This window comes from Aythya marila (genome assembly GCF_965140915.1).
Source record: "Aythya marila genome assembly, chromosome: 1".
Taxonomy (NCBI): Eukaryota; Metazoa; Chordata; class Aves; order Anseriformes; family Anatidae; genus Aythya; species Aythya marila.
Window position 1 is genome coordinate 64610923 of NC_139042.1, and position 12884 is coordinate 64623806.

The window sequence follows — 12884 nt, forward strand, 5'->3', positions numbered from 1 at the left end:
TTGAAATTTGTATCCATTTCTGCTGCTTAGCACTGTTTATAAAAACTAAGTCTTTCCAAAGGAAGGATTTTCAGGTGGAATGTGTTTTCATGGTGTCTTTCTGCAGCAGAGTCACCATCTTTCAGTAGTGACCAATGCCAAGGGAATCTTTTAATGCTGTTAATAGCTATGTTAATGTATTTAAATCACAATATTATTACGACTTCTTGAAAATGGGCCAGTGGTTCATTTGTGGGGAAGAGGTAGTCTTGTGACTTTAGGGGAATGAGAGAGTGGGAAGAAGCAAGACCTTCTGGTTTCTCCACCACGTGGGAGCTAAAGAGGGCGTGTTTTGTGCTTCCTTTGGGGAATGGGATGCCCTATCTCAATCACAGCAAAGGAGATTGTGTCTCCTGGAGGCACAGATTCCCCAAAACCCCATCTGCATTAGCTCAGTGCCAGCATGTTGTGGGAAACACGGCACGCATCCCAGCTGTAGAGGAGCGGAGAGAAGAGGATGGCAAGGGAAGTATGGTTAGCAGCAGCCTTAGATGTGCTCTACATGTGCCACATAAAATAAGGCGTAAGTCTAGAATGCTCTGGTTATATCACATTTTATGTACATTCACCTATAGCTTTAAATCTTACTATAATTTACATACGTAACTGCTTCCAGCCACTTCTGAAATGCTAACATACACTACAGAGGTCTAAAATCAGTTGAGATGAGTACTATCCAACTCACATCAGCTTCATCCAGAATTTCTGTTTCTCTGCCATCAGCCTCCAGCATGTAGATGTTCCTGTTTTCAGTTTTCTTGTAAGCAAGATGTCAGCTTGGAGCAACCCATCCATCACAGATGCCATTTTGTGCCGTAACAGTGCTACATACAAACCCATATCTGACTGCAGTCTTTTCCACTAAATTTGTTATTATTTTAACACTGTTTTCTGTCCTGCTTAATAACAGGTCAAGACATCATTTAAAACAAGATGAACACATTATCTGTAAAACTGTGAGCAGAAAATAGTGACCAGTTCGTTAAGTGCTCCTTTTAGGGGTATACCATCTCTGTGAAGGACGAATTTGGCACAGACAAGTCACCCTTCAGTCTCAGTCTGGTATTTCCTAGGGCTATGAATAAGGACCAAAACCAGAGTGTTATGTTTTTGTTTTTTAATGGGCAAAGTTTCACTGGGGTAAAACAATCTTTTATTTTAATCTGGGAGTCTTTTTTGGCTCGTTTTCTGAGACACTGCTGAGTACTTTGCCAGGCTTGTAACTTTGCCTTATGTGGTGTGCCACTTAGCTAATGTCATTCCTCATTATAAATGATTTACTCTTTGTGTACCTAATCTAATACTTAGATGAGTTTTGAGCATCCTTTCCTGCATATTTTTTTCAGCTGCCACCATTATGCTTTTAAACAAAACTGCATGGTATTCTCATCATCTTGCATTAGCAGTAGGCAACAAGTTACCTTGGTGGCTTTTCAAATTAACCAACTTCGGTTCACATTTGTTTGAAAATTGGGTTTGTTAAATGAGTATTGATATGTTTACATCCAGTCTTGGACTTTGATCTGGTGCATTTTTTTTTTCAGACATGATGAAGTGTAAGCATTCAACCACCAGATCTCACATTTGGATTCCACTGGCAAATCCTAAACTGGTAGTTGAAGAAACATCATTATTATTAGGGAAAATTTTTGCCCTGATTTTGCAGCTGCAATAAGTGGAACCTGTTTGCTTCTCATTAATGCAGATATCCTGTAGAGGCACATAGTTTTTTCTCTATGAAATAAGAACTCGGTCTTCCTCCCCTCTTTATGAACATATCAAAGTTTAGTTCTTAATTGAGGTTGGTTGTGTATAAACTGTCAGTCTCCACATTTACCATTCTGTTTTGAGAGCTATTCCTATTCTCTCCTTGATAGGCTGTATAAAAAAACTAATTCTGACCTGCCATTTTATCATCTGAAGACCAAAACTAAAACTGCTTCTTTCAGTTTCTTAATAGCAGCATTCTGCGTGCATTGGGTAGGTTTGCACATCACCATTATGACTTTTTTTTAATATTATCTAGATTCTATACATGTTTTTAATGAAGTTTTTGCCCTGACCCTTTTTTTCACTAGCTGAATTTGGCATGAATTCCTGTTTAGTGTAGTCCATTTGTATGCTTTGCTAAGCTACTTCATCTGAGATGATTTTCCTTCAAATTCACATTTATATAACCATAACTTTTGCCAACAGCTTTTGTCTTTTTGAAAAGCTAGTTGAAAGCTCTAACTGTATTTATTTATTTATTTTTCCTCCCAAATCAGAACATGCTCTGTGTAGGTTTCTACACTTTTTGTTGTCTGCGTAGGTGGTAATCTTTTCTTTGCAATGTAGCTTTAAGCCTAACTTACGGACAACTGAAAAAAAAAACATTAACTAAGCCTAGATTAATTTGAAGAAAGAAAGGCGTGTTTGGGGCTTTAGAGTTGATGTTACAGCTTTAAAACAGTTATACATCATTAATAGTTGATAACATAATTTTAATCTATTTGCATGCATTGGGACAATAGTACAAGAAGACTACTATTACATTGCAACATTAGCAGATCATTGTATGACTAAGAACTTAAATTTAAAATGGCTTCACGGAGCATGTTGAATAGAACACAGCTTCAGCTCTGCTTAGACAAAATATTCTCACGTGAACCGAAGGAAACAATTTGACTTAATAAGAGTTGCTTTTATTACTGTCACTTACTCAGCTGTTTGTCAGCAGTTTAAGGAACAGAATGGTGCTTACTCTTTCAGCTCACTTTTGTTCAAGTATTATCAAGCAAATAAATAATACTTCTATTATATAAGCTTTAAATTATTTTAATTTAAATATAAAACACTACAAAATGTAAGCACCTCCTACTTCCTGAAATACAGAGATAAAGGAGCAAAATTTTCTCTCAAAGCACTCCAAATTGCATTAAAAAGTCTTTAATATTCTTCCACATCACCCAGATTTGAATAATACATTTAAACATCTATGGTATTACTAGGCAGCATTTTCCTGTCTATGCTCATGTTACAGAGTATATTATTGTGATTAATTTACAGATTTTTGCATTCCACATTAAATGATAGATATGTCATTTTCTAGGTCTAGTATATAATGCTAGTGTATATACATCAAAGATAAGATGATGAGTGTTACACGATTTGTTGAGTTTAGGCATAGGTCCATTTGATAACAAGTTCCTTAATAAAAATTTGTTTTTCTGTAAATTTAGGCTCTGTTGCAGTTAATATTTATCATAGTTCATGAAGTAAACAGATGTAAAAGAACCCTTTTAAGAAACACAGTATTTTTAAAAGTGAAAGCTACTTTTTCTACATGTTCCAAAGAACTGAGGCACATTTGGCCCAGTATCAAGGAATAAAAAATTTTCCTGTGGTATCTGAAATCCAACAAGCTGATTTTGTTTACTCAAGAGAGGACAAATAGACGCTATAGAAGTAGTCTAACATATAGAAAACTATACTTTCTAAATGCTTTATGTTTGTTTGTAATGCCTTGAAGTGTATGTTTTATCAAATATAGACTTATTGGTGCATCTAGCTTTTTTTTTTTCCATAACTGTATTTGTGGTTGTGTGAAATGAGATACATTATGAATGTAATAATCAGATTATGTAGATTTAAATGTTTTCAGTTTCTCTTACATTTTGTTAAAGTGATATTGAATTATATAAATGTTTAAATTACACTCATTATTTTAGATGTTTTTGTACAGCATCTGTTGTATTCAGGTATATTGAGCTTTATTTTATTTATTTATAAGTTAGAGAACATTCTTTAAGTTAGTGTACTAACTGCAAAGCCTAATTGTACTGCATAAAAGATCCGTGTTGGAAATCGAAAACCTCTCAAGTCATTAAAATTTTCAAGAACAAATTAAGAAACATTTTCTCCTTTCAATTAGAATCCATAATACATGTTCATTTGTGTAAGCCATCCATGCAAGGAATTTAATCTTAATTTAATTCTGGTTTAAAGATTTTCAGCACAGATTTAAAAATCCAAAAATTTATTTGTGCCAACTGGACTGAGTTTAAACCATGTCCCAAACTTCCTAACACCTTAGGTGTTTGCTGAATAGGGAAAAAGTAACACATCTTTCCGAGCATTTTGAAATATTAATATACAATATTTATATATTTAATACATGGTAAGGATTTTTGAAAGACGGAAAATCCAGCCAGGATATTACCATAGACTAGAATGTAGAATATTCCACTCAATAGAGAAATATCTTCAGCTACAATTTTGAATATGTGGTAGCACCAATCATGTCTGCCAAAGCAATGTCATGCCAGATAGATGACCTTTTCTTTTCTATGAAATTTTGATTAGATCTAGAAATTTTAAAGCATAATCATCAGACTTGGAAGAGACCTAGAAGTCATTTTTATGCCTGCTTGCTGGTTCCACAGTCATGCCTACAATATTATTTTTGCAAGCTTCAGCAAACTTGAAAATATTCTAGCTTCTCTGTCCTTAGAGGTACTCAATATCAAACTGGGCGAGACTGTAAACAACCTGCCCTGACTTCAAATTCGTCCCTGCTCTGATTGGACCCAATGTGTTTCGGAGATGCCTTCCCCTCTGAACTACCCCACAGTTCCCTCCAGACCCCTCTACAGATGTCATGGCAGTGTCATCACTCAGATTGACAGTACTCACTTAGATTGACAAGTACTCTTTGTACTGGAGCTTAACAAGTTCTTGGCCAAATTACCTGGGTACGTTAGTGATACTGCTACTACTATGTTAATTAGATGTATCTGTTTAATCTAGATTTTACTGATCTTATTTAAGGCCCATTGATAAAAGGCAGACTTTGCCATGAACTTTCCTTGGTGTTCACTCTAAGGAGTACTCTATTTTGGTGTTTGCATGTTATAGATAGCTTATAGACTTTCCAGTTCAGGTTTTACTTTTTCTTAAGTCATGCATATCTTCTTATATACCCTAAGTACTTTATAATTCACTGCTTCCACTCCTATTCCTGTATCTTAATCCTTATGGTTGTAAAAAAGAAATCTCTCTCCAGCTTGTTCCTTGCACATCAAACTGATTTCTGTCCACAGCTAGGTCAGTCAGAGAGCAGTATTCATACCACCTAGATGTAGATGCCTCCAGTACAGGTCTGTGTTTGTGTTAGTCAGCCTCAGACTCATTAAAGCAAAAGTAAGGCACCTCTTAAATATGGCTACCAGACCTGTGTTCTCATCTACAGTTGAATTTTTCAGGCTGTTCTGTTAGCAGAGGTATAACCCACAAAATACAAGTTATCTGTGCTGCCACACAGCTTTTTCCATAGTCAACAGAAAGAAACAGGAATTTCTGGGCATTATTCATATGATCCATTTCAAAATGTCTACTCTAGGATGAGTAGACATGCACTGCTTCCTAAGAGTACCTACTTTATTTCACTGGCAATAAAGGAGTCTGTGATAACTATCTCAGATGTGTACCAATAGGCAAATTTGGTTAGATGAATCACACCTTGTTTTCATTTATTTACACAGTTTTCCTGAAAAAGGTTATTACATTAATTTTGTCAAAACTACAAAAGCTTCTGATCTAGAATTGGGGAGGGGAAGGTGCTTGATATCAAGAGAAATACTTTATTTCAGTTTCTGCCTAGTCACTGGAGAGGAACAACACTTCCAGGAAACAATCCCATCCTAAAATAGACATCTAAAATAAGGCAGATGAATTGTGCCCTAGAAATGCTTGTCTCTAGCGCTGTCCGTAAAGAGTTCTCAAGACCAGCTAGCTCAGAAATGGGCATGTACTTCTTAGTGAGTTTAATTCTGGCCACGCTATAAGTTGTTGAGATAACAACTGTTTCACCCAGTTCATTAATGCCTCCTTAAGTCCCAAGTAAACCAGTCTGTGCTGTTTTATATCCAGTAATTGTATATTGACTGAAAACTGGCTTCAAGACTTTGAGGAAAGACAATTATTGAAGTGTGTCATATGGGAATTCTTCACCCTACAGGTTGACAGACAACTTATTTTCCATTCATACTGATGCTGATAATCAAGGAGGAATGGTGAGATATGAAACAAACTTGTAGATGATATTGCATTGGGCATTGATGTGAAAAGTACACAAATGAAAGAAACAAGTAGATAGGTATGTACTCTGTGGGCAACACAAGGAAAGGAAGTAAACAAAGGACACTTGGAAACTAAGTTTAATGCATATAGGAGGAGATGCAAAGAGATTCAGCTGCGGAGGAAGAACCAAGGAAGCAATAACACAAAGCTGTGTAAAGATAATAAATGGGATAAGAAATGGGAAGTGAGGTAGTACTTTACAGAACAGACTGACAAGCAAAACATGATAACATAAGCAAGATTAAGTCAGCAAGCAGGCAGGCGTGTACTTCTTTATTTTCAAAATTGCATCTAAAATGTAGAATTTCAAACATAACGTAAAAAATACTTTGAGGATTATGTAGGTGCTGTGAAGTTGTAGCTAATTTGAAGAGTATAAGATCATTGAAGGTAACCAGAGAAGAGAATGAAAGATGAGGAAACTGAGTTGTGAGGTAGATGAAGATATGGACAGGTTGGCACACCTATACCTGCTGGATATAGATGCCAGTAACTCACTGCAATGTTGTTAATACCAAGCAGAGAAAGAAACCAAGTTAAAGAGTGGTACTGAAAAAAACAAGGGCTGAAATTTGAAACCTTCAGGAGAACAAGCCAGACACGGCATTAGAAAAGTGAACAGAGTAAAACTGGATACGTCTTGATACTGGTATAATGTCCTCATGGCCTAAACTGCTGCTTCCACAACAGTGGGAGCAGGTAACTCCAAAAGAGAATCTGGGGGCTGTAGCAGCTAAGGAGAAGGGCCTACTTCCTTCAGTTCAGTTAGATCAAGAGTGTTAGCTTGCATGTGGGATTTCACCAATAGGTTGTTAAGATGAGAGCACTGGTTGTACCACACCATTGATCCCTTTGGCTGTGGTTTTAGAGGTGCTAAAGGTTAAAAAGTCTGGCACTGACTACTGTTCTTCCCCAAAGCAGGTTTTCTGCATTTGACTTGTGCATCAGCTCTGGAAGACTCAGGACTGCTCACATTTCCACCAGGACAGATAAACCTCTCTAGTACAGAGACACCTCTGTATATGGTAGCCTCTACCCATTGTCTTAGCTTATTGTCTAGTTTGTTGACTCTAGACTTAAACACAAAAATGTGCTGTAAATTAGCTGTTACACCTAAGAAACTAGCCCTTTGAGTCATTGTTTTGTCCCTCAAACCATTATCCAGTATGAGCAAAAATTTGGAATGGACTGTTGGAAATTTTGGTTACCTGAGTAACCTAATCAGAAATCCCATGAAGTGGGCTTTATGGAATGATGCAGAAAAGGCAAAGAGCTAACCTAGGTAGGCCAGCATGTCTTTTTAGATTGATTTGGGAGAGTATTGATACACAGATCTCTGAGAACTAAAACTTTACCACTTCTAAGTGCTTCATTAACTTCAATTTACAGGAAAGTCAAATTGCTTAAAATTTTGTCATTATTTTGAACTGCAGAGATGTGGCCATTTGTATTGTTATTAAGAAAATTATAACAGAGTCCCAGTTTTTGTTTTTGACATTTTTACTATCCCACAAATGATACTTTTCTTTAGTAATTTTAAGATTAGCTAGATTAGTGTGGCAGTGGAATGAAGCATATTCTGGTTAAGGCTTGTACTTTCCATCAGAGATGATTTTTCTACGACTTTGGTGAAACTTTTGAAACTGGCTCCAGGCTTGGTTCTGGGTGCCGGAGAGAAGTCATTTTGTTGTCTCTTTCTGGACGTGGTTCATTATTGCACACCTTTCCACCGTCTGTTCTCTGATTCAGCTGGATAACAGTTACCTTAGAGTGGCAGGTGGGCTCTCCATCAGTGGAGGAAGGATGTTGACAATGGAATAGTAGACGAAAGCATTTGTAAAACTGAAACAACAAACAAACAATTCTAGACATAATCGCTAGGCAGGCTAAAATTCAGAGCATCTCTATAACAGTTTTGAGGCAAGGAAATAATGGCTCATTAAGCTCATTCTTTTTGCCCAAATGAGGGTTATACATTTTTCACCTTGAGTCTACGTATCTTGCTGATTAAGATTAAAGTTCACTTAAATTTGTGGACGTTTTCTTTGAAATTGATATGCTTAGCTTTTTTAAAACCATAGTCTCTGTAGCACGTAAAGCTGTAGAGCATTCTGAAACACTTTCAGAACCTTTCATTTATGATAAAAGAAGATTTAATCACAGAAGTAATTGGTTTTCAGTTACTTCACACATCAAGCAGGGAAAAAATCATTTTGATAATCTAATGATACACAGCAGGAAGAACATAAGGTTCTTTTCATTAGCAAGCCATTGAAATCTCGGTGTTCCCAAACTGCAAACTGAACTTCAGAAAATGGCTTTGCTTAATTAAAGAACCAAAATAATTTTTTATGTTAATTCATTTCACTTGTGAGAATTACCCAAAACACCTTTGATGCTTTATGATTCCAAAGCTGTTGTTAAAAACAAAACAAAACAAAACAAAACAAAAACAAAAACAAACAAAAAAAACCCACTTCAGTTCTCATTTGTAAGTGCCAAGTGAGCAGAATTAGGACAGCTGGGAGTTGACAGTCACGTTCAACAGATAGGGATACCAGTACTACAACAAATGCCTCAATATGTTCGCTATATATTTTGATTTTTAAACGACATCTTTAAAAAGTTCTGGTGTCCAAGGCTTACTCAGTCATTTTCCTTTCCTGTGGCTATATGAAACAGAAAAGACTCTTATAAGCTGTGATTGATGTGAAAGTGTTGCAGTTTTGACAGTGCTATTTATCAATATCTCATATAGTCCCTTTGAAAATGTGCAAATGCAACATTAAGATTTCTCTCATCTCAAATCTATAAAGACCTTCTGTTAGTACAGATTTACAGTTGTGCCGTGGGGAAGCAAAGTCTGCACAAGCACACCTGTCTTCCTTCTGAATCTGTCCTGATCTTGTTTTTCATCCTGAGCATGGGATAAGGAGAGTAGCAGCGTCTTAGGAATGCACGTAAGGTTAAAGCTAACCTTTGGATAGCTTTAAACAGGAAATTAAATTCTTTATCACCTTTCTAAGCAGCTATTGGCAATGTTGGTGACAATCAGCTATTGACACATGGCAGGAAAGAATGAGTTGGTATTTTGTGGGTTCTTCCTTGTTGAGTAGGAGGTTGTATGGAGTTTTTCCTATCAACATCACTGCTATAAGAGGTAATTCACTTTCCTCAGCCTCCGTCCATGAAACCCATTTGGAAAATTCTCTGAATCTGTGGGCTTTCATGCTACTAATACATGGCTGATGCTTCTCATTTATGACCTTCTGCGTGCATTTAGGCTGTCTTCTTGGCAACATCTTCCTGCCTATAGAGAAGGAAGTGGATGGAAAAAGTGGAATTGGTTCAGTTCCAGTTTGAGAAAGACCAACTTTATAATATTCACACAGGAAGATAGAAAAGGAATATCTGGATTTTTTTTTTTTATTATTATTATTTTTTTTTAGATCTCCTTTATGCATTAGGCAGAGGTTAACAGTAGAAATACAAAGAGCTCCTTAAAAACAGATAACTGCTCTACGGTATATGCATGTGATCTGTATTCTGCAAGGGAACATAAAGACCTAGTCTGTCTTGCTCAATAACTTCAAGAACTCGTGGTATACAGGAAAGACAAGAAAAGTCATCAGGTGACTCCATGCAGGTGCTTTAGGTCTTCTTGAGGGATGTTTTGTGGACAAGCAGGATAGGGTAAAAAGGGGGAGGTGGGAGAAAGCAGTCTCCTCATTCAGGGAGGCATGCTGGTATGCAAGACATTATAGGCTTTTTACTCTTTCCTTGTTCTCAATGTATTACTCAGTTAACTCTACAGTCATCACAATCTTTATATATTGGTAACAAGTAAATGCTGCCCTAATAAAAAGAACTACACTTCTATAACTTCTATAAAATCATTAAGAGAAGTAATACTTTAAGGTGTACAACAATGAAGAAAAGCGAGAAGAAAAAAAAAAAAACAACAACAACAAAAAAAAAACAAACAACAGAAGACTGTAGGGCAACTTCTGAGAGACTGGTGAAATAAGGGGTTCACTCTTGTTTTCACTCTGTTCCAGGTATCCTCATCATGATGTCCATGTGTGACGAAGTGCATGTGTACGAGTACATCCCTTCAGTCCGACAGACCGATCTATGCCACTACCATGAACTCTACTATGATGCAGCTTGTACCTTAGGGGCCTATCACCCGCTGCTTTATGAGAAGCTGTTGGTGCAGAGAATGAACAAAGGTTTGCAGGATGACCTATATCGGAAGGGGAAGGTCATTTTGCCAGGATTCAAATCTGTCAAGTGCCCCAAACGAAATAATTTCCCACACTTGTAGAAGAGAGTCCTTCAGAAACAATGTGCAATAAGGTACTACTGTCGTACTATAAACAAGGAGAGAATACTTGAAAAATGTATCTTAGACCAATCTAGTCTTGAGTCTATAAATTGTAATTAACTAGCAGGCATGAGAAATACTTCTTTTCTGAGCCTGAGTATTTATTACTGCTTTGCAAATAAGTAAAGAAAAAAAAAAAAGCTTAGCTTACGAAAGGTGCAGAGGACATACTTAGGCAGAAGTATAATGTATTGTTGTGGGTGTGACTGTCAGAATTCGTCAGTGGTCTCTTATGCCACATATGCTAAATTGTAACATTTTTTTCTAAATGAATTTATTTAACTGTTAAATCTGGCATTGTGAAACAGCCTGTATTGTTCGTGTACAGAGCTGCCAGTTGAACAATGCAGCATTTCTCATGGCTCCACGGGATTTTCACACTCACCAAGAATGAAGTAGTTGCTACTCTGAGCTGTGCGTTCATTAATTAGAGGAGATTTTAATTCCCATTCACACACAGGTTTAGTTACCGGCTTCCAACAGTATAGGGGGCCTTATGTTGGCTATAAAGTCAGTGCAGACTCACAAACCAGCTAAATCAGTAAAACTACTGGATGTAGCTTTGGTCACACTGCTTTGGTCACAACATTGCTCACACTGTGTGGGGCAGAGAGAAATGAGAAATTTCTTGTTTCTATAGGAAGCAACAAATATTGTTAACTCATTCAGGAAAAAAAAAAATCTCCCTGAGAGGCCCATGAAGAAAGTGTAAGTGAGGGAAATGATGCCTTCCCCTGGTCTGCACAGATAAAAACTATCCAAAGAAAGCCAAGGGAGGCTGTGTAGCGGACATATCGCACTGAAAGCAAAACTTTCTGCAGCAAAGATAGCATTCAAGATTATAGACATCATTTGTTAGGCATTTCATAGTGATACAAATCAATTTCACTTGCTCACAAGTTACTGCTGTTAGTATAGGGAGTTGTCTGACAAAAGAAGAGGATGTCAGCTTTTTTATTATTTTTTATTTAACCTTTGAAAGGCTAAACCCCAGAGAAGCTGTAATGCCTGAAAAACAAAACAAAACAAACAAACAAAAAAAAAACAACTGACAGTGGTTTGCATATGGAGATAATTTAATATTTTCCTTCGTAACACACAATGAGAGTATTCTCTAAGGCTGTTCCGAAAATCCACCTGAACACTAACACATTTAAAACAGTACGACTTCAGTTTCAAGTTTTCTTATAGGCTGGAAGATTTGTTGATATTGTCATTGTGTTATGCTTTTTCCTTTTTTTTTTTTTTTTTTTTTTTTCCCCCACACAACTGTACCCTTTCTCTTAGGGCAAATTCAGTAGAAAAGTGTGTGTCCAAAACCACAGCTGTATCCTTTTCATGTCCGTTCAGTAAAAATGCAAACAATTCAAAGAGGCAAAAGAGTAGCTGAGTTGAGTGGTTGTGGTGGAAAGTATCTTTTGTGTTTTGTCTTGAGCAACAGGAAGGCAATTAAAGAGCACAAATGGTATTAATGACTACTTCCTATTCGATAGTAATGTAAGCATCACCAGATAATTCTTTTTCTGTCACTCTGCTCTTAGGGACTGATGATTTTCACTCCTCAGAAGTGAATAAAATGTCTTCTGTGGGGCTTAGCTTTCTTTTCCTATATAGCCTCATAAATTGGGCTATATGATCCTCTAAGATTACTCTTGTTGACAGAAAGTGTGTCTAGATGGTCTAAAAACTGTACTTCTGTGCTGTGTGGATAATCATGTCCATGAATCGTTTTACATATTGAAATGAATGGTTTTTATTTATGTTAGTCTTAGACTCTGGATATATTACATACCTTTTTTTTTTTTTTAATGTTATAAATCAGTAGCTTTTATTCTTAATAACATTGTAATTTAATCTTGCAGAGAAAAGATAACCTACTTAGAGCTATCCTATTTTTCCATATGCTTGGTAACCTGTTTGAAAATCATTTGAAGTCTGAACCAGTACTGTCAAATATGCCTCTCTCTCCAGTATGTTGGATTAGCTACAACATATTTGTGAAGAAAGGGAGTTGATTACCTTTCTAGGACTAATGAATATACTATTTTTCCATAAATAGGAAATGATTAAGTTCTAAAAAAAAAATCACTTTGGTCTGCAACCACTAACTTAAACTTTGTTTTCGATGAAGAAGAAAAATACTAACTGTATTACTGAACTACCCACAGTAGGATTATGTTGCATTACTTCATCAGTAATCTGTCAGAATAATCCACGTAACTGTTGTACAGAACAGTGTGAATTTTACAAGGTCTCATGTAACAAGTGATGAACATACTTACTTAATACATCATTTAAATAATGATGCAGAACCAGGTCTGAGACATCAGAAAATTAA

The 12884-nt window shown here is 36.4% G+C and overlaps 2 protein-coding genes across 2 annotated transcripts in view; one reads left to right on the forward strand and one right to left on the reverse strand.

Annotated features, from left to right (window-relative positions):
• Positions 1 to 10781, forward strand: part of ST6GAL2 (ST6 beta-galactoside alpha-2,6-sialyltransferase 2) — a 47658-nt gene extending 36877 nt beyond the window's left edge. The window contains exon 6 of the mRNA XM_082751906.1: positions 10218 to 10781. Coding sequence (XP_082608032.1) covers positions 10218 to 10486 — 269 coding nt within the window. The 3' untranslated portion in view covers positions 10487 to 10781. The remainder of the gene's footprint in view (positions 1 to 10217) is intronic.
• LOC309874021 (pinopsin-like) overlaps positions 7655 to 12884 on the reverse strand; it is an 82658-nt gene continuing 77428 nt past the window's right edge. Inside the window, exon 4 of the mRNA XM_082751908.1 lies at positions 7655 to 8001. Within this exon, the coding sequence (XP_082608034.1) occupies positions 7777 to 8001 (225 nt within the window). The 3' untranslated portion in view covers positions 7655 to 7776. The remainder of the gene's footprint in view (positions 8002 to 12884) is intronic.